Genomic DNA, 23,255 nt, shown 5'->3' with positions numbered 1-23,255 from the left:
CAGGGATCATGAAGAATCAGGGAAACATGACACCATCGAAAGAATAAAACAAAGCTGACCGATAACAAATGAGACTGAATGTGTATTCAAAAACCTCTCGACAAAGAAATGGCTTCAAAAGTGAATTCTACCAAATATTTGAAGAAGTGAATTCCACCAAACATTTAAAGAAGAATTAATGCCAATTCTCTTTAAACTCTCCAAAAAAAAAAAAAAAAAAAAAAAGAAGAGGGAACACTTCCAAACTTATTCTATGAGGCAAGCGTCACCCTGATACCAAAGCCAGACAAAAGATACTGCCAGAAAAGAAAACTACAAGCCCAGATAAACATGGATACCAAAATCTTCAACAAAATGCTAGCAAACTGAATTCAACAGCACATTAAAAAATCATACAGCATCACCAAGTGAGATTGATCCCTGGGATCCAGTGATGTTTGAATATAAGCAATTCAATTGTTATGATACACCACATTAATAGAATGGAGGATAAAAACCACAAGATCATCTCCATAGATGCAGAAAAACACTTGACAAAACTAAGTAATATTTCATGATAAAAATACTCAAAATATTAGGAATAGAATGAAATTATCTCAACACAATAAAGGCTACATATGAAAAGCTCACAGTTGACATCATATTCAATGGTGAAAAACTAAGTGTTTTTTTCTAAGATACAGCACAAGGCAAGGATGCCCACTCTTGCCACTTCTATTCAACATAGTACTAGAAGTCCTAGCCAAAGTAAGTAGACAAAAATATAAAATAGGATAAATAAGTAAAAAAGAAAAAGAAAAGAAACATAAGACATGCAAACCAGGAAAGAACATGTAAAATTATCTCTGTTTGCAGATTACATGATCTTAATATGTAGAAAACCCTAACGACTCTACAAAAAAGAACTGTTAGAATAAATAAATTCAGAAAAGTTGCAGGAAAAAAATCAACAAACTATCACAAGATCAGAAAACCAAACACCGCATGTTCTCATTCGTAAATGGGAGTTGAACAATGAGAACACATAGACACAGGAGGGGAACATCATGCACCGGGGCCTGTCGGGGGCTGAGGAATAGGGGAGGGATAACATTAGGAGAAATACCTAATGTAGATGACGGGTTGATGGGTGCAACAAACCACCATGGCAGGTGTATACCTATGTAACAAAACTGCACATTCTGCACATGTATCCCAGAACTTAAAGTATAATAAAAAAAAAGTCATTTGTATATCTGCATACTAACAATGAACTATTTGGAAAGGAGGTTAAGAAAACAATCTCATCTACAATAGCATCAAAAATAACGCAGTACTTAGAAATATACTTAACCAAGAAGGCAAAAAACTTGTACACTGAAAAGTATAAAACACTGAAGAAATTAAAGCAAATAACAAATAAACAAAAAAAAAATCCCATGTTCTTGAATTAGAATAATTATTATAGTCAAAATGTCCATACTACTTAAAGTGATCTACACATTAATGCAATCTCTATCAAAATCCTAATGGTTTTTTTAAAGTAGTAGAAAAAGCAATCCTAAAATTAATCTGGAACCACAAAAAAACTTCAAATAACCAAAACAATTCTGAGCAAAAGAATACACTGGAGGCACGACACTTCCTAATTTCAAAATCCATTGCAAAGCTAAAATAATCAAAACACTTGATTTTTGACTATGTGGTGATGCAAAACAATGTTACTGGCATAAAAACAGATGTATAGGCCAATAGAACAAAACAGAGAACTCGGAAATAAACCCCCACACATATGGTCAACTGGTCTTTGACCAGAGTGTCAAGAGAAAAGGATGGTTTCTTCAATAAATAGTGCTGGGGAAAGTGGATGTACACATATAAAAGAATAAAATTTGACCCTTATCTCACACCATAAACAAATGGATCAACAAAACCATCAACAAAACACCATCAAGTAAAAATGGATTAAATAACTTAAGACCCCAAACCATAACACTTCTAGAATAAAACATAGGGAAAATGTTTCTTGACATTGGCCATAGCAATGATTTCTTGGCTATGATACGAAAAACACAGGCAACACAATTTTTTAAAAAATGAGATTATATCAAATAAAACAGCTTCTGCACAGCAAGGGAAACAATCAACATAATGAAAAGGCAACCTACAAAATGGGAGAAAATGTTTACAAACTATTTGTCTGATAAGGAGTTGACATCTAACAATAGCAAAAAAAAAAAAATTAAAAATTAAAAATTAAATAAAATGAGCAAAGCACTATGTCTCTAATGAACATGTATAAATGGCCAACAGGTATACAAAAAGGAGCTTAATATCACTAATCTTTGGAGAAATGCAAATCAAAATGACAGTGAGATATTAGCTCATATCTGTTTGGATGGCTTTTATCAACAATCCGAAAGATAACAGGTATTGGTGAGAATGTGGAGAAAATGCCCATTGTTGGTGGATATGTGAACTGGTGTAGCCACTATGGGAAATAGTGTGTAGAATCCTCAAAACATGAAAAATAGAACTACCATATGATTTAGCAACTCCACTAATGGGTATATAGCCAAAGGAATTGAAATTAGTATATCGAAGAGATATCTGCACTCTCATTTCTTTGCAGCATTCTTCTCAATAGGCAAGACTTGGAAGCAACTTTAATATCCACAAGACAGGTGAATGGATAATGAAAATGAGTTATGCACACATAATGAAATATTATTCAGCCTCAAAAGAAGAAGGAAATCCTGCCATTTGAGACAAACATATGAACCTGGAATATATTATGCTCTGTGAAATAAGTCAGACACAGAAGATTAAATATTACATAGTACCAATTATATGAGGAATTAAAAGTAGTCAAAATAATAGAAGCAGAGGGTAGAATGTTGGTTTCTCAGGAGCTGAGGGGAGGGTGAAATGGGGAGATATTTGTCAAAAGCAGTCTCAGTTATGCATGATGAATAAGTCCTAGAGAGCTACTCTACAGCACAGTGCTACAGAAAACAATACTATTTGCTAAGAGAATTGATCTTATGTGACTGTTATCACACACAGAAATAATTATTTAAGAGGGGTGGAGGAAACTTTGGGAGGTGGTGGGTAAGTTTATGGTACAGTTAGAGGTGATGGTTTTATGATTATATACTTATATGGCTGTATACTTATCTACAAACTCATCTTATATATATTAAGCATGTACACATTTTTTGTCTGTTAATATCTTAATAAAATGGTTTTAAAATATCATAATTATGGAGATAATTTGCATCATCTTTTTAGAAAACATCAATTATTGTCATCTCTTATAGAAGCTTGAGATGTTTGGTTCAACCTAACAAGTAAACTTATTTTATACTTTTCAACCAAAGAATTAAAGATAAGTACTATTTGACAGCAGGATAAATTAGGCATAGAGGAAAACTATAATCTAGTGCTGATTTCTAAATATAATATCCAGTATTATATGAGGCTCTTTTAATCAAAATTAAATTAAAAATTTAATTTCTCAGCTTCACTAGCCACATTTCAAGTACTCCACAACCACATGTGGCTAGTAGCTACTGGTGGACTGTGCAGGTTATTTTAGAATATCTTCTCCTTACTTAGCTCAAATACACTATTTTTAAAATTAACCAGATATATTTGATATAGAAAAATTTAAGTGTCTTACTTTGCCAGAAATGGATGCAGAGATGACATGCAGCCCCATCTGCCTTCTCTGTACTCTTCCTTCCCACCCCCAAAGCAAAACTTGTTGGACTTTTTCCTTACTGCTTGATTAACCCTATACCATCTATAGCTAGCCTGTAATTGAATGATGCCAATTATGCAAACTTCTTACAAAAGGCAACTTCCGTATGAGCACTATGTTCATGGGTTGGTTATATCTGGATAAAATTTCCCTGAAGGCCTCATAGAGAATAAGGTGCAAAGTTAACTTCATTTCACTGTAGTGGGTTGACTGTGTGGTGATGCAAGCTGCTGTGCTGGGCTCCTCAGAGGGTGGAAATCTCACTGCTCTTCCTCAGAGAGCTTGATTCTCCAGTGGTTCACCCCTTCCCTCCATGGTTTTCCTATTATTTTTTTCTCTATTTATCCACTTGTTGGTGAGTGTGAGAGGTATGTGTATGTGTAGGTATTTGGTGCAGTGGTAAAAATCAGGAGAACAAAAATAAGCTGGTGAGGTGGTGTGATTCTAACATCATTTTTCTTTGTGGTTGTTTTCCACTCTAAGACATGACACTAGATAATTTGAAAAATACAAAAAAAAAATTGAAGACGCAATAAAAAATTCCCATTACCCAGAGAAAAGCTCTGTTAACATTCTGATGTTTATCCTAACAGTCTTTTTCCTATAAGATACAAATTCAGACCATACTTTATACTTTTAAATATTCAGCTGTTTTCACTTAATACTATATTATGAAACTCTTCATTTACCATTAATAGTCTTTGATAGTATCATTTCTTAATACAGATGTCCCATAATTTGCTTTACCTTTTCAGATGTCCCATAATTTGCTTTACCTTTTCCCTTATTAGAAATTAAGGTTGTTTCCAAATTTTGGTAAGACATAATATGGCAAATACCAATAGTATATATTTTGTGCATCTTAGTATGACAAAATAGAAAAAGGTGAAAAGGTATTAATGTACTTGATGTATTTCCAAACTATTTTCCAGAACAGCTGTAACAATTTATACTGCCCTATATAGGAGAGGTGAGTGTCTCGCCTCACCTAAAACTGAATGTTACTTTAAAAACATGTATGCTAATTTGCTAGAGAAAATAGTATATTTTGTAGCTCACTTTGCATTCCTTAAATTATTGAGGATTAACATTGTTCATGTTCATGTGACGTCTCTGTTTTTTTTTTCTTTTCTAAACAGGATGTCTTTGTCTGTTTATTAAATTAGGAGTGGTTTTACCTTTGTTTCTTGTCATCCTTCCAGTTGTTTTATGAAGAAGCCTGATTTGGGGCTTTTTGATGAAGCCTTGTGAGAGCATGGGATATATCTGCTCACAGGAAAGTACCTCTAGGAACATGACCATTCTCTTTGTTCATCCTCTTAAACTCCCGGTGCTCTCATGTTCTCTCTTCCTTTCCTTATCAGCCCCCCATCTTAAATGCTACCCATGACCGTCTGCTACACCTTAGTGGGAATCTAAATCATCTAATCACTAAATGAGGCGTCCACTGCTTCATCTCTTCTTATACAGTGAAAGATCATAGCTTTTATCAAAGGTATTTTGAGCATCAAATGGGAAATCCTGGGAAACTCCTGGGCGTGGAGGACCTCAGATGTCACCCTGCAGCTTTCTCTGTCTGTCTCTGAGACCAGATCTACAGCCTTAGTGCCGTCGCCACTAAAGATGGGCTAAATTCAAGGACTGATGGCTACTCAAAGCTGCTATGGAGTTACATAGCAAGAGAACATGAATGTGACATAATAAGGTTTTACTGGAAGAAGAGTTAGTGTTAAAATGATAACAATTTTAGGAAAAGCCAAAATTTATTATATACAAAAAACAATCAAAAGTTGTTCCTAACCTTTTTTGCTCCTAACTTTTCTGAAAATTCAAATTTTTTCCTGCCCTAATCTTTTAAACTACATTTTTTCTCAATTAGATGTTCAAAAATATTTAAAAAATTCTCCATTGAAAATTATTTTTCACTTTGATTTAAAAAGCTGAATAAATAATACATTACCTTTGAAACTAATAGCGAAATGATTTCTTTTACACTGTTGTCGATCAGATCATCTATTTTTGAATGGTACTGTTGCTAGATATTAAAAGATAAAAATTCATTAGTTGACATGGACACAAAATTTTTGTCATCAGTCACAAATGCTCTAAATCTACTAGTTATGACCTATCGGATTTATTTAAAATGATCACTTTGAACATTAAAAGAACAAAACCTTGAAAATGATCCACCCAATCAACACTTTTCACATTGTGGTTTGAAAATTTTCCCATGTGCACTGTTGAGTTAAGCAGCTAATGGGGTTATTATTTAGATGAATCGAGTTCTTATTCTTATTCAGGCAGAGGAATGTGAAGGATACTTTTTGTCTTCTCCTCTATAATTAAGGTGGCCATGTATTTTTCTAAAGGGTTGGTTTAGCTGGAGAAGCAAAAAGACTAGAAAAAGATTTAATTAATACTGCATTTCATGTCTGACAACTCTCATTCATAAGTTATTTTAAATGTGCTCTAGAAATAAAATGAGCTCCCAATTGTTCACTCTAAAAGGACCTTTTTGTCAGCACAGGGAGCAGCAGTTTATACAATTCTTACAATATGCTCGAGCAAGGGCAAAATTAGAATTTCATCAACAAAGGTGAATAGATGGTAACAAATTAATAGGCCATAAAAGGTATAATGAAACATCACTCACTCTCCATAGTTTTATTACCGCTTCCTCATGAAAAAGATGCCTTTAAATAAATACCAAAAAAAAGATGTATTTAAAATCAACCTGAAAGACTTTTTTTTTTTTTCTTTAGAGAATACTAGAGGGCTCCATTCTTAAATTAGCAGAAGCTTTGGCTTCCAAGGCTTGTGAAGGTACATCCATTTAAACAGTAATTCTTCCTTTAGAAGCATTTATCTGACAGCTGATTGTCCCCAATAGCCACTTCACAGAAAATGTGACTTGTAAAGACTAACCCTATCTTGATGGTTCAAGGCTTCTTGGAACAGCTAACAAAATGCATAGAGTAAAAGTACTCAGGTCAATATAAACATTAGACCAACTTCACTGCTGGTTGAATGGTTTCTTAAGATGTAAGTTTTTGAAAGCTATTTTTTTTTTTTTTTTTTTTTTGATGCTGAAAACATGTCTCAAAGTTTCCACACAGAACAAAACATCAACTTAGGTCTGCTTTGGAATACTCAGGAACGACACTCCACCCCTCTCCCCAAGGGTTCCGACAGCTACAAGTGGTTATCATCAACCTGCATAAATAATAAATAAAGGAAGGATAATTTTGGAGTGTCTGAATTATTTTCTTTTTCTGTGTGAGTCTGAGTGTGTGTGGGTGTGAATATAAGTGCCTAATGATGAGTGATCTAAAATTAACCACATCAGTGTGAATGTGGAATTTTCTGAGCACATATTGCACCCACTAAAGCGCGTCTGTCTCACTTAAAGCCGTTATCAATTCCCAAATTTGTGCTCCCCAGAGGATAAATGGAATTGAAACATAGAGAGTGGGTTTCTATCTTGAAGAGAAGGAAAAGGGGAGAGAAGACAGAAAAACAGGTAGAAGAAACAGAGCCTGAAAACGCTGGCTGGCAGTTAAAGTTCTGATCCAATCTAAATTATTAATAATTTTCTGAGCCAGGCAGGCCCACACATGAACATATCTGAGACCAGCTGAACAATTCCAGTGCATGGGCTGATGGGTAGGGTAATCCCTCTACAGACACACTTACAAAAAAAGGCCCCCCAGCTCCTGGCTGAAAGCTGTGCAGCTGACTGTGTGATGGAGAAGCTTATGCAAATAAGCTCTGCCTGGCTCTCCCGCTCTGCCACTCTTGTTTCACACCCTTCTGACTCCAGATCAGTGTATGCAGCAAGAGGAAATGAAATGCCATGTGATACTCTTTGGAGTAGAAGAGGAAAGAGATACAGGAGTTGGGTTTCAAGTATCTCACTTCCCTCTTACATGGAAAGTGCTCCAAAGCATACAGGCATTGAGGCACCCAGACTTCCAAGCAGTTTCCTAAATATGCCTTATCCCCAATGTTTTTCTGTGTTTTCATAACTTTCATTTTTTGAACTCAAAGTGATCAAATGTCATCAGAAAGCTATCGTATATAAAATACAGAGCTTCTACATGTTAAACTTTTGGGTTGAATTGATTCTGGCAAATCTTTTAAAATCAAGTGATGAGCCACAAAAGAGGTCATTGATACCCATTTTCTTGAAAAGTAGTGAAAGTCAAGGGACAATAGGAACCATTAAATTCTCCTATAATACACACCTGTAGATTGTTGCTTGCTTTGATACCTGATCTAGCCATAAGCAGAGAGAAAGAGAAAAAAAAGGAAGAGATGAGGAGGGAGGGAGAGAAAATGAGAATGAATGAACAAAAACAAACACATACAATGTTAAAAAGAAAGGAATAAAGAAAGAAGTATACATCTTAAATTTAATACCCAAGGGGTAAATCCAAATAGTGTGAGGTTTTCAGATTTCTATAATATGGAATTCTGCTATTGTAAATGTATCTGATTAGATATGACTTACGCTAATACTACAACTGCTGGAAACTTTCAGAATCTGCTCTGGCTGCACAGGTGGTGGAGGTGGTAGAGGCGCATGAGCGTGAGAGAAAAGATGGCCTGAGAATTCCCATTTTACATATATATTCTGCAGATTATAACTCACATATGCCATACACAGGTAATACAAAGTCAGCTAGAAAAAGTCATTCATCAGGGGACCGAGATAACTTTCTTTTTCTGTTTTTTTTTTTTTTTAAATCCTTGCTAAAAGATTTATTAAATGATGTATTTCAGGAAAATGACAGATTAACATGAAAGGAAGCTGTAGAATTAAGGAACCAGGATGAAACCAGAAATTGAAATATGTCAATAAATGTAATTAATGATTAACTGTGAAAGTAATATTTGTGTGTGCACACATTTAAAATAAGGCAAGTCAAAAACTGCCAAAATAACAATGGATATTATGTGTTCATCTGGGGTGGGTACAGGAGTGTTCAGTGGTTGTTTAAAACATCTAAGATCAGTGGTGTGCTTAAACTACTTCACAAAAGCAGCTTTTTAGAAATTTTCAGATAACTTTCAAAGACAAACACGAACATGCAAAAAGAGATCACAGGTAAAAAGAGAGTTTATCTGCATAGACATTTACAAGATAAAATTGATAGTTTTTTTTTCCCATTTAGTGTAACAGACATTTTTGTAAGAATTTGGTATATTTTTGTTTCCAACAATAAAAACCTAAAAAGTTTTTATCAGAGGCTGGGCATGGTGGATCATGCCTGTAATCCCAGCACTTTTGGAAGTCAAAGTGGGAGGATCGCCTGAGCCCGAGTTCGAGGTTGCAGTGAGCTATGAATATGCCACTGCACTTCAGCATGGGTGACAGAAGGAGACAAAAAAATAAAAAATACTGAGAAAAGGTAATGCGTATACACTGTTGGTGGGAATGTAAATTAATTCAGCCACTGTGGAAAGCAGTTTGAAGATTTCTCAAAGAACTTAAAACAGAGCTACCATTTGACCCAGCAATCCCATTACTGGGTACATATCCAAAGGAACACAGATTACTACGCCAAACAAACGAAAACAAAAACAAAACAAAAACCACTTGAATTTGTGTGTTCATTGCCATTTTTTTTTTTTTTTTTTTTTTTTTTGAGATGGAGTCTCACTCTGCAGCCCAAGCTGGAGTGCAGTGGCGCAATCTCGGCTCACCGCAAGCTCCGCCTCCCGGGTTCCCGCCATTCTCCTGCCTCAGCCTCCCAAGCAGCTGGGACTACAGGCGCCCGCCACCTCGCCCGGCTAGTTTTTTGTATTTTAGTAGAGACAGGGTTTCACCGTGTTAGCCAGGATGGTCTCGATCTCCTGACCTCGTGATCCGCCCGCCTTGGCCTCCCAAAGTGCTGGGATTACAGGCTTGATCCACTGCGCCCGGCTGCCATGTTATTCACAGTAGCAAAGACATGAAATCAACCTATGTGTTCATCAACGGTAGACCAGATAAAGAAAATATGGTACATATACACCACGGAATACTGCACAGCCATTAAAAAGTACAAAATCATGTCCTTTGCAGCCACATGGATGTAGCTGGAGGCCATAATCCTAAGCAAATTAACACAGGAACAGAAAATCAGATACTCCATGTTCTCACTTATAAGTGGGAGCTAAACACTGAGAACACATGGACATAAACATGGGAACAACAGGCACTGTGGACTGCTAGAGGGGAGAGGGAAGGAGGGAGATAACCGATGGAAAAACTACCTATTGAGTACCAAGCTCAGGACCTGGGTGCAACACCCACGTGTAACAAAACTACACATGTACCCCCATATCTACAACAAAAGTTGAAATTAAAAAAAAGAAAAAAAATAAAATTCTTAGAATACTTCAAGTTGGATTGATAATCTTAGATTCTAGGGCTTTGTCAGATTTCAATTCATTCTTAAGCTAAGTCTCCCCACATCTGCTCTCAAAGGCAAACTGTGCCTGCTTTCCCAGCAGGTGACTCTGGACTTACATTCAAATAACCATTCAGGAATCCTTACTTCTTGAAGCCCAGGGAAATCATAGGTCAGGCACATTCCGAAATCCTGGCCTCTCTACAATCAGGTGAACAGCACCACTTCACCTGACTGTTGTTACACAAATACACTCAGGAAATGAAGACTAATTAGATGCCAGTGAATTCCAGCTTTCTTAAAAGATTCTGGACCTTGTCTTGGGGTATATAATATTTTAAAGGTACTGGATTGTTAGTTCCAGAAATGGGTGCATTTTAATTTAACTGAGAATAAAATTGGCCCAAGTAGGGCCCCTTGCTCCCCTGAACTGCCATATTAATGAGTTTTCACCTTCATCATCAACTAATGGGACCACTGAATGAAGTGGTTCTGAGGGCTGATGAATGCCTACAGCCCATGTAGTCATCTGCTTTTGTGCAGTTATGGATAATGAAGATCCTAAACACTTCGGTGGTTTTGTGATCTCAACATCTGTCCCTGAGGGACTGGCCTGAGATTGCTGACTCATTTCACATAGCTGTCACATAAGCAGATCATTCACCCATTAATCACTCCATTAAACCCTATTCTGGGCCTCAGTGGAACATGTTGGCATCATCATGTAGCGTGTAAGAAAACAGAATCATAACTTAGAAGCACAGAAGGGAATGCACTGTGGGGAAGGAGTTGCGCAAGTTTTATCCAAGCGATGACAATATAACAAATTTACTAGAGATTTTGGAGAGGTAATTTATTTATAATTTAGCAAAAACATTGCTGCCGTGTTTAACTATGTAGTACATATTTTTTATATGGTTCCAAATTGTCTAGTGATCTAGTTTTTTCAACAACTTTGTTGCTATTTTAAATGGGGTTCACTGACTCACCTGTATATGTAATGTACACACTAATTTTCAACAATTCCAAAACTTATCTTGGCATATATAGAGAGGGAAGGTCTATGCAATTATGTGAGTATGTTTACTGGAGAGAAAAAACAAAGTATAAAATTCTTTTGCAATGAAATTCTTGTTTGCCACTTTTTCAGGGTTGCTAATGGGTTTTACACCTGCACATTTTGAACTATGTTAATTGTGTGAAAGTTGTGGGGAACTAATTGTCTCTGGTGTGAATGCACAGGTGCACACATAATGAACAGCAGTAGATTCCTCTTCAAAACCACCCACCTATTAATGTAAAGAATCATTTGACAATGTAACAATGTTCGTCATTTGTGTGTGTGTGTGTGTGTGTGTGTGCCTGTTTTTCCTCTTAAGTACTACAGCAAGTTGTTTCTTACAGGGGAGGATTTTTAAAGCCGTGACAACAAATCTGTTCATTCACTCAGCAAACATTTACTAAGTGCCTACTGCATGTCAGGTACTGCAGTGTATGTTAAAATAAGAACAAATGGATAAACCCAGTATCAATGGAAGATGATTCCACAAACCAGATGAGAAAAGAATAGGTTTATGAAGAAACAAGATAATATTCTCAGGCAGACAATCAAAGGCTTACAGCTAGGTATTAAAAAAAATGAGGAGGTAAATAGGAAACACTGGTATCTAAGCCAGTTGCCTACTTATTCAGATAATTAGATATAATAAATCATGTTGTAAGCGATCAGAGAATGGTAATTACTGAACATTCTATAACACATATCAGTTACTTGATAAATTTGTAAGGTTGTATGCTATGGTATTATAAATACATTTTTTTTCTGCTGAATTGCTCAAATAATAAAACTATGTATTCATGCATAAATATAAATTATGGCCAAATAGCTAATGTCTATATCTGGGGCAATAGGTATAGAATTCACAAGTAGTAATCCTTCCCATCTACCTTCACAGTTAACTAAGCCCTTCTGCTTGGATGAGAATTGTCAGCCCAGGAAGAATCACCCTGAATTTGATTCCCAATTGTCAACTGTAAGACTTGTAAGATGTAACCTACCTGCAGGACACAAAGACATTCTGACTCATGGAAAAAATTAAAAAAAAAAAGTAACACTAGTTAATCCTTTATGCATAAAGTTTTTCTAACCTTGTAACTCAGGGATTCTGGGATGGTATTTTATGATGACCTGTTGTGGAGGAGGGCAGAAGTCTCATGACACAGGCCTGCCTCTTCCTTACCTCTGATGATGGTCACATCCTAGGCCATGAGTGGGAGGAAAGACTGTATCACTGGTGGGCTTGTACCTCACTGAAATCCACCATTGGGTTCATCTCTATGAAGTGACTTTGGGTGTGGACTTCTGGTTCAAGTTTTTAGGGGCTATATGTCATCTAAAGCTCCAAACTTGAAATTCTTTTGGTATTAAAAGTATACTGTAGATAAATGCTTGAAAAATGTAATCACTCTGCTCCTATAGCTATTCAGATTTCAATTTAAAAGAAAGTGAATTAATTTGGTTTTAAATCATTTTATCTTTAAAATTTTAAGAGTAGTTTATAAATTCTGCAGCCTAACACGGGAGAAACATTCCCCTTGTCATTATTTAAGGTATAAGTATTTAGTGGTTTAGTGAATCTTTGGACTATTGCTATGTTATTGTAAGCTGTTAGCCTTATATATGCGAACACAGAAGCCAAAAATCTGAAAATAAATTCATATAATTCTAATTTGAAAAGATGAAAATAAAAATACATATTTACAAAAATAATAACTCAAATGAAATGTGCTTTTAGGAAAAAAAATGAGACTTACCCATTGACTACCAAACTGGATCATGCCATGGGGGAAAAAAAAAGATGATGAAAGAGAACAGAAGGGAAGAATAAAGAAATGAAGAAAAAGTAATTACAATGGGAAAAAAAGGCAACAAAATGTCAACTTAAACAGATAATTGAAGAAAAATAAATCAATTTTCACCCAATCACCACTCTCAACAAAAAATCATGGGGTAAAATAAAATTGTACTTCTGAATATAAAACCAAACAAAATATAAATCAAATAGAAAGAATAGGATATTTATTGATAAGAACGAGGTCTAGATTTTTAAGTCTATTTCTACCTAAATTTTTTAAAATGGGAACTACTGTGTAAATAAACTATTTCATACTTTTTTGTGTGTCTTTTATAGATGCAAACTCTGGATACTCTAGATTTGATAAACAAAACAGGTAGCTTTCCAGATTTCTCATTTGCTTGTAAAAAGCAAGGTTTATGTAAATGACACAACACTTAAGCTGTTAAAAGCTGTATCTAAAAATTCATGGCCACTTATGCAATTTTAGACCGTATTTATATCAAAAAGGAGAAACCGACATGAGCAAAGGATAACGGGCATTCTATTATTATAATAAAGAAAAGATCAAACATTTGGTGCTGGAGAACTTAGTCTTTTCAATCCAATCTAGAGAATGCCTTGTGGAAAGAGCATCTCGCATGCCAAGGCACCCTGTGCTTCCTTTCCCCATGTGGCAAATTCTACATACCTCTTGTCCTCCATCCAGGGCACAGAGTTTGGTGCTTTGCTTTTTGGCGTCGACTAATACATTAAACATAGTGCAAACAGAAGCTGGAATGCGCAAGTCAGTTGTTTTGCTTGCCTTTTGTAGCTTGAGTTCAAATGCAGTTCTTGTTCTGGTTTTTAAAACATGAATTCAGAGTAAGAAATTCTGCTATACACCTCACCTGTCTTGTAAAAAGTGAAATCAACTCTATAAGATGCTAATTTAAAACATGCAAATAAGGAGTAAGCAGTGTGGTAGTGCTTGGGCACTAAGGGGTGGGATGCTTTTCTTTTCAGGTGTCTCAACGAAAGATCAGATTGTGATATTTTTATATTAAGCCTAGCTTCATCCAGTCACTCAGGCAGTATCACAACCCAAATGAAGCTTTTTGTTATATATAGAGTACCACATTTAATGGAAAAAAACTCATAATTTCAGTTATTGTCTGAATTAATTGTCTGAATTTACAAGTAGAAAAATCACACACTTGTATGCATTTAAGCAGAAAATATCCTCTATGCGAGGGCTTACCAAATTAGAAAAAAAATAAGCACAAGTCTAGAAAACTCTAAACATCGTAATCAATGTACGACAGACAATGTGTAATTCTTTTATGTCACTTACATTCTCTTTCAAAAACCTAAAATTGCAGACAGGGTTTTGAAAGAAACTGCATCATGAGCAATTTGAACTGGTTTTGCTGAAGTATCCTATGAAAATCCACAGATTTGAGACATGAAAATCAAACATGATTTTTAAAAAACATTAAACTACCTAATCCAGGGCCTTGCCTTAAGGGGTCACTGAACATTATTCTAAAGACAGATTTTTTTTTTCTTGGTTTCAAGATTTCAGAAATATCCAATTGGCCTAACCAGTGTTTGAATGCTTTTCTAATATGTGGCTCCATATTGTCCTTGTATACATAATGAACAAGGACAATGGAAAAAAAATGCTTGACCAATTAGGATGCAAAGCTGATTTTGTAAAACTATTATAAAATGAAAGCACATTTGGAAGAATACAAAGCCTCATAACTTATTTCCAGTTAAGTTATAAAGAATGTAAGCAGGTAGATGGAACTCATCAGATGTGGACAGAAAATACCAGAAAATAGTAATCCCAGAACAACTGATGGTGCTGATCCTATTTTGAGTTTACTATGCCATTTCACAGCACATAGACACAGTATATAATGCATACAGAACATAACAGGCCTTTTTCATATGTCTCAGGAGATATTACCTTGGGAATTTAAAGCACAGTATTCCCAGAGAGATAACAATAAGCCCTAAAGAAACCATTAATATGGTATAGATGTTACTGATTAAGGCAATCGTTGGGAGACCTGAAAAAAAGTATCCAGCCAATTTCATCAATTACATGGGTCCTCAGAATTTAATCAAGATAACCTAATGCTCATTAAATGTTGGAATAGTAGTGCATAATGAAACCTTGGCTGTGACAATAATATATTAGGTACTTGATAAAAAGTGATATTTTTGGGTGCTGGAACATTAAGCAGCAATTTGAAAATACATGTCTACCTTTTGACACAGGCCTCTAGCATATCACTGGCCATTAGTTTAAGTCTTTGCTCTAAGTGGTGGGCAAATTCCTGTTCTGGCCAGTGCAGATCAAAGACAAACATTTGCAGTGCATCAAGTTTCCAAAAAAGGTCTTCTGATGTTGCTGAGCCATTGCTAGAAGAAAAAGGAAAAATGAACATCATGAACTCCCCCTGTTAATTAGATTTATCATTAATACATTGTTTTTTCTTTTCTGTATCAATTGCCATCAGTGAAAAAAAATCATATAAAATCTTGAATGATCCAATATTTTCTTTGTTCAGCCTTCTAATTGTTCCTTTACAATTCTTAATAAGGCAGGGCAAGGAGAATAAAATAGAAATAAATATGGTGGTAGGGCACCACTGCACTCCAGCCTGGGCGACAGAGCAAGACTCCGTCTCAAGAAAAGCAAAACAAAACAAAAACAACAAAAAAAATATGGTGGTAGGGTTTCATACAAAGAGGTAAAATGGATACGTATACTTTACTAAGGAAATTATATTGTGTACATAAGAACAAACATTGTAACTGTTCACTAGGATAAAGATTCTTGCAAATCCCCAAAATTATGTTTTATGCAGGAAAATTCTTATGTTAGCAACCAGTACCTTTGCCGTTATTCATGCATATGTGCTTCTGTCACCATGGTGGTTTCTGTCTATCTACACGTGTGTAGAATATAGGGTCCCTGAATTTCTCAATTATAGGTAAAGGTGAGACAGGTACTGGAAATAAAATGGGCTAGATAGGGAAGCAATCTTTTATTTTCATTTTTTGCCTTTTCTGGCTTATTAAAACCCAACTTAGTGCAAGGTGTGGTCTAACAGAGGAATGACATTCAGGGTGCTCTAAAGATGGAGAAAAACAATGCATTTCAGTTCTTTATACCGAACTGTGGAGTCAAGATTTGCTAAGCATTCACTACTATGGTGAAATTACTCTAGAGGACTGTGCTATCAGCCCATGTAAGAAGGTAACTCATATAATATTTTGGCAAAGGGTCATGCTATTACTTTCCATTATGCAAGTACATAGGCTAATACAGAAACAAATGTTTTGAAAGTAAAATATTCCTACACCAAAACATATTGAAATTTAACTATAAAAAGCATAAAAGCAAAAGCAGAAAAAAAAAGCTGCTGTATGATTCATTTGTTCTCAGCTTTCCAACAATTGCTTCACATATACTAACTTCAAATTTGTATTTCTAGTCTACAAAAGAAAATTAAAGAAATAAACTCATTTATTACAACATCGCAGTGGAAAATACCTATGCAACAAACCTGCACATTCTGTGCATGTATCCCAGAACTTAAAGTAAAACTTAAAAAAATAAATTGTTTAAAGCACCACATTATTTAGCTAAATATATCTTAATGAGCTAGCTTAGAAAAAAAGTCACCTCTTGCTCTTGACTAATGAAAAACTTATTTCTGCCCTCCACCCTGGCCTCAGCATCAAAGCTCTATCACAAACCTACATTGCTTTTCTCTTCTCATTCTGCCAGTAATTCCTCCTGATCTCCTTGTCTAGCCAAAATGCCCTCAGATTTAAGTTCTCTAGGGACCAATCACAGCAAAGCAGTGAACACTCCCATAGCACTTTATTCACTTAAATCTCTTCACCTTAATATTCAGTGCCTCAAATGCACCATTAAATAAGAGAACCAGACAACACCATGCTGATTCTACAGTGAAAATGTTGAAAAAACACTACCTTTATTTCTCCTTTTGCCATATGTAATACAATTAAGAGAAAAAAAGACCAAACAAAATCTCCTTTCACATCCACAGTGTACAGTTTGGTAGATTAGAGGAACTAAGTCTTAACAATAACTGAATACAATTGGCAAAGAAGCAAATCTACTTCTTATAATCTTTTTACTTTGGAGAAATGTAACTATTTGAAATGTATATATTCTTTAACAACACAATGACAAGGAAAAACATCATAAAACAAAATCTCTATTGGTAAAGGCAGAATTCTACTAAAAATAGATTTTCTAATAATATACAACAACCTTTATAGAGAATATGGTTATATTTTTCCTCTGTTTGATTCTATAGTAAGATTCTTGACAATAAATGTGTTTAATTGGGAATGTAATTAAGAAAACAAGTGTTTGTTATAATTAGACAGATATATGAAAAAAATGTGAGTAGGCTTTCTCTGGAGTTAGTACATATAACCTGCAATTTATTCAGAGCTTTTTCATTTTAAAATTATTTCTAATCAGTGACCTATTCCTAAAGGTATTATTAACAGATTAAAGAATTCAAATGTGAATAAGAGACTCTGAGATAATTTCCTAAAAATGCCAGCAGGAAACTTAACTTACTGGCATTCATTTCTAGAGAAAAAAAAAAAAACAATAAAGATTTATATACAGATAGATACGTGGATGAGCAATCCTTGCATGATTTATGCATTAGTAGGCAGGGATGTATCTTCAAAACCATGGTTACTTTTATATTCTTCGTATTTAATCAGTAGTTGTATTTTTAATTCTTTATGTTAAATATAAATGTTTCTTGTTACGTTTCAAACTTCAAAAAACAAATGGCAATACCATCATAACGTTATGAGTAATTCTGGACACTCTGACAAAGAACCTAATGTTGATAACCTTGGTAGGTAAAGATAATGGTGATCAACTTGTAAAAAACATTTTTCAATTTCCCCAGAATGGTGAAAGCATGATCACTTTACTTACAAAGCCCCAATTTGTCATTATTTCTGTCCTGAGATTAACATACTTTAAAAAAGAGTCCTCAATAAGGGATTCGGAGTTCATAAAAATCCCAAAGTTAATAAAAGAGTACTAACAAAAAACTAAATTTCACAGGATAATGCCCATGATAGTGTTCTTGGCTAAAATCAAGTGTTAAATAGATGAGAAATTAGGAAGAAAATGAGTTAAATTATAAAACTGTAAAAAATAACAAAAAATCATACACTTAGGTTCATTATACTTTGTAGGTAATTTTCTGAGCACACACAGACACCACTTTACACACTCTAATGGCCAAAAGCATTTGTCTGTAAGAAAAAAAATTCACATGTAACATAACATCCTAGTGAGTATTATGAATGTAGTTATGATGTTTAACTTGGAGAAATACTGCTGTATTACTTTGCAAGTTATTCTCTTTCTTGGTCTTTTCCTATCTCTTTTCTTGATTGTGTGCATACCTGACTGGGTGTGGATTTGCAGTTGGTGGTGAGACAGGTAGAAAAACAGCAAGTTCTTAAACACAATGTTCTGTGAGACCAGAACAAATTAATGACAGGAGTGAGGAATCTGTAGTCAAACAAACCTGGGTTCAAATGTTGCCTCTGTCACTTACTTGCTGTGAGATATTGGGTAAGTTTTGTTTCTTAGTTTCCTTATGACTTAGTTTCCTTAACTGTAAAATGGGGATAATGATACGAGGTTGTTATAAAGATTAAATGAGATAAATAACTTGGCAATGTACTGGAAACACAGTAAATTCTCAATAAATGGAAGCTATTTTTCTTCCTTTCATGATTATTCTTTCTAGTTGATTTCATATGAGATCTTGGGCAAAACAGGTAACTGCCCAAGTTTTCCCATTTGTAAACTAGGACTATTACTTCGTTCTGATCGCTGTGAGGTATAGTTTTAAAAGCTATACCATTATAAATTATAATGATGATGCCTGATGATAGTAATAATAACAAAAACAACAATGTAGAGTAGTACTAATTATTATTTACTGGGTGCCTAGGATATGCCAATAGTACTAATCATTTATTGAGAGCCTAGGATGTGCCTCAATACAGTTTTTTTTTTTAAAGAATCATCACAAAAACATCATCTTTCAATTAGGTGTCATAATTGTTTTAGAGTTGAGGAAAAAGCTCAGGTTAAGAAAGACTTACAATTAATAAGCTAAGATCTAAATTCAGACCTGATCAATTTAAAATCCCATTCCTGTTCACTTCAGTGTTTCTTAGTTGCTGATTCTGTAACAGGCAAACTCATCATGATGTGAAGTTAATATGGTTTTTGATGATATAAAGACTATTTAAAAATACCAGGATGTACCAACTGCATAATAAAAGAACAAAAGAAGAACTTCCTGGTTTTGGCAATGAAAGGACAACCCCTTCCCTGCATGATGTAGTACTGTTTTTTAGAAGTTGAGACTAAGATAAAAATAGAAAAAGATTATATTCTTGAAACCATTCTTCCAAAGGTTTTCTAGTTGCACAAGGTGAGTCATCTGGTCAGTAATAAAGCTGGAGCTAAGAATCCTCAAAATGCCTATACTTAAGAAGAACTCTGGTTATTTTACTTAGGGTACCATGTCACCAAATGATTTACTTAGGGTAGAATGTCACCAAATGATTCCTATCCCACATATTACATATGAACTACATTAAACTAGTGTATTTTTTCTTTTTAATCGACATCATTCATTACAGATATGCTAAGCTTAGCTTACTAGCTTAAAAAACTCAAAATAAAAAAAAGCAGTATTCCTCAACCAACGATGATAAATGCCATGCAGTCTAAACACATCTGCGCAGAACACAGCCCAGGCCATGCACCAGCTAACACATCACCAGGAAATAAGTGAGGAATACACACGTGGACTCATATAAAGAAGGCATCCACGAAGGAGTAGAAATGTTAGGAATCTGTGGAAGATTAAGAGGCAGACTTGGAACTTTTGGAAGAGCTACATTGGGAAGACTGTTGGCGATATTCCTGTAAAGAAACAAACAACGTGGGAAGGGACCACCATAAGCGATAACTACAGATGGCCAATCTAAGTAAAATCATAAGGTCAAGGTTGAAGAGGCAGGTGCTCTACGGACACTAGGTAAGATACCTACTTGACAGGTTGCCATGTCTCCTGCTCAAAACCTCTGTGAATTGACTGGGCGATGGAGGACTCCATGAGATCCACGTAGCGGACAACCAAGGGTACAAAGATTTCTTGCAAGTGTTTGTGAAATTTTCCATTACACAGAAGTGCTGAAATAGCCAAGCAGAAACAGTGTTTGTCAGAGGGATAATATCAGACATTTGGAAAATATAGGCCAAAAAAAACATGTTTCCTGAGAGAGTCTGACACAGAAGAACTGATAAAATGCAGATGAGAGTACATCATATCCCCCATATTGAATATCAGATCATGGAAACTGATCAAAAAGTATAATTAGCCTTCTATATATGACTGTCAAAACACAAATAGATAATACCTCTCTAAAATTCTCCTGGCAGGTGGTATGTTTTTATTTTCTAAGAGGTTTAACACATAGGCACATGACCACTCGCTGGAAATTCAAGGGAGCTGCCAGCTCCCCTGAAGGTCCCGACACATGTAAATACAGCAATTAAGCAGAGTTACAACCTCTGTGCTATGCTGTGTATCACAAAGGAGCTAAATCTGCTCAATTCTATGAGGTAAGCTTGATTACTTGTAAAAGCTATTCTTGTTCACTCAGGAGGGTGTCTGTGGGTTTGGGAATATCTATTTTGATTCATGAACATTATAGTTATTTGTGGAGTTTTCTTTTTAGTCATTCAATTTTGCATATCTGTATTTAAAAACAGTCAGCATATCACATGGATTTTTCAGTTTTCCATTTGTCTTTAACAAATGATAGTATGGAGCATCCTACCTAAAGTAGTGACAGAAGTCTTAGAATTTGTGCCACAAGGCTGCTGGGCAAGGTACACTCACCTTTTTCAGGTGATGAATGTTTTCTATGCAGATGATACAATTTTATTAAAATACAGGTGAGTATGTGCCTAAGTTGCACCATGAAAAAACAGAGCATCTATAGGAAAACAGTAAGTAATGCTAAGTAATATTTAATAAAGAATTTATTTTAGATGACAATACCATGAATTGTAAATATTTCTCAAAGAACATGCCCTAAGCCCCATTGTGGCCCTCAAAGTGAAAATGTGCGAATTTAAAAATATACTGTGTGGTCAGGAAACGTATTCCTAAAGAGATGGTACTTTAGTTGAATCTAAGTGACAGAAGAACCTTCCATGGAAGACTTAAAGGGGCGGTTTCCAGGTAGAGGGAGCAGCTAGCAAACAAGTTTTGGGGAAGAATAAGCTTGGGTCTTTGCAGAGAGATGAAAGGCCAGAGTAACTGCAGTAGACTGAGGGAGGGGGAGGGGCAGCCCACAGTAGGGTCTAGATCCTAGGACTGAGTAAGGAGTGTTGCTCGTAGTGGCTGTGATGGGAAGCTTGACGATGCTTATGATTATGCAGAGGAGTGACATGATATGATCTCTCTGGCTGCTGTGTGGAAAATGGACTAGGTAGCCAGGGGTGAAAACAGAGAAAAAGGTTAGTACTCAGTTGTTTACTGCAATAGATTAGGTAAAGGATGATAGTGGCTTTGACTAGGGTGAAGAGGTAGAAGCTGGGGAAAAGTTAGTAATCTCATCCACTTTTATGGATCTGAATAGCTATATATGCGTATCATTACTAAATCTAATTACTAGCAAGTCCAATAGCAGTGTCTTATAAAATACTCACTGTGACAACTTCCTACACTATCTTCTTCAGGGCAAAAATATCCCAAAAGCCTAAGAGTGTTTTAGATCTTGGTCTAAATGATGTATATAAATGATGTATATCACGGTGGCATGTATATGAAGATGTCTTCGATATGTTACTTTATGAGTTTCTGAAACTTGTCAGAGGCTGGACAACTACAGGTACATAAATTGGTATGGGAAGTAATTCTAGACACAGAAGGAAATACAACAGATTTTTTTCTACCTCTAATTGATATGGGTTAGTATTTTTTTGTGGCTAAATAATCTTTTCCCAGCTCAGCTATATGCTAAAATATTTCCCATTAAATTGTGAACGATAATCATACTTAATGATAGGTGTCTTATTTAGGAGACTAATGTTATCTTAATGATGTTTTCATTAGCACACTGAAAGAAGCTTTATTTATTCCTGGAGATTCAATCATCAAGCTAGAAGGTACTACAGCTCAAAAAATTCAGTTACTTTCATCAAATGCCACCTAAATGAGCATGCTAAACTTTAAGGATAAAATATTCTCATTCAAACCATCTAATTCACTATAGTACTCAAATTTAAAAAATATACTGATATCTGCATTTATTGGGTCTCTACTTAAGAACTCTCATTCTCTTCTTCCTCCTTCTCTTCCCTAGCATATTTGGAGTACCAAACACTATGTGAAGTCCTATCTGTGCCTTATCTCATTTAATCATCACAGAAACTCTACAAGGGAGGAACTATTTATTTATTTATTTATTTATTTATTTATTTATTTTTTGAGATGGAGTCTCGCTCTTGCAGCCCAGGCTGGAGTGCAGTGGCGCGACCTTGGCTCACCGCAACCTCTGCCTCCTGGGTTTAAGTGATTCTCCTGCCTCAGCCTCCCGAGTAGCTGGGATTACAGACGTGTGCCACCATGCCCAGCTAATTTTTGTATTTTTAGTAGAGAAAGGGTTTCTCCTTGCTGGTCAGGCTGGTCTCGAACTTCCGACCTCATGTGATCCACCTGCTTTGGCTTCCCAGAGTGCTGGGATTACAGGTGTGAGCTACTGCGCCCGGCTGGAACTATTTTTTTAAACTTATCAATAAGGTAACTGAGGCATAGAGACTTTAGGATACTTGTCTAAGATCATTAGTCATTAATAGAACCAGGATTTGATATAAAAACTCCATGTTAACCTCTATAAAACTACCATTCCTCACTCTGACAACCAATTAGTCATCAAGACTGGTGTATTTTATATTCTTAGTATCTTTCAGTAAGTTACCGTGCTCTCTTCATCACTACTGCTGTTGCACTAGTCCAGCCCTCTCATCTCCTGTCTTGATTAATGCAATAATAACCTAACTGGTCTTTAGGATCCTAATATTTCCTCTGCCAATCCATCTTCTCAAAATCATAAGCAGAGGGGCTTGCTGAAATATAAAACTAAGAATGTCACCTCTAA

At 35.4% G+C, this 23,255-nt stretch overlaps 1 protein-coding gene across 14 annotated transcripts in view; it reads right to left on the bottom strand.

The window, feature by feature from the left end:
• Positions 1–23,255, bottom strand: part of CADPS2 (calcium dependent secretion activator 2) — a 567,394-nt gene that overhangs the window by 54,083 nt on the left and 490,056 nt on the right. For 4 of the 14 annotated variants that reach the window (XM_050782592.1, XM_050782595.1, XM_050782593.1 and 1 more), the window contains 6 exons: positions 20,136–20,277; positions 19,888–20,007; positions 15,249–15,404; positions 13,684–13,831; positions 12,952–12,966; positions 5,703–5,777 (listed from right to left, as the gene is read on the bottom strand). In XM_050782592.1, coding sequence (XP_050638549.1) covers positions 5,703–5,777; positions 12,952–12,966; positions 13,684–13,831; positions 15,249–15,404; positions 19,888–20,007; positions 20,136–20,277 — 656 coding nt within the window. The remainder of the gene's footprint in view (positions 1–5,702; positions 5,778–12,951; positions 12,967–13,683; positions 13,832–15,248; positions 15,405–19,887; positions 20,008–20,135; positions 20,278–23,255) is intronic. The other 10 variants (XM_050782599.1, XM_050782603.1, XM_050782601.1 and 7 more) reach the window with 3 other exon arrangements.

Source organism: Macaca thibetana, chromosome 3, assembly GCF_024542745.1.
Source record: "Macaca thibetana thibetana isolate TM-01 chromosome 3, ASM2454274v1, whole genome shotgun sequence".
In the NCBI taxonomy this organism is placed as follows: Eukaryota; Metazoa; Chordata; class Mammalia; order Primates; family Cercopithecidae; genus Macaca; species Macaca thibetana.
The sequence above is the reverse complement of the archived record's forward strand: the minus strand, read 5'-3'. Positions and strand labels throughout refer to the sequence as shown.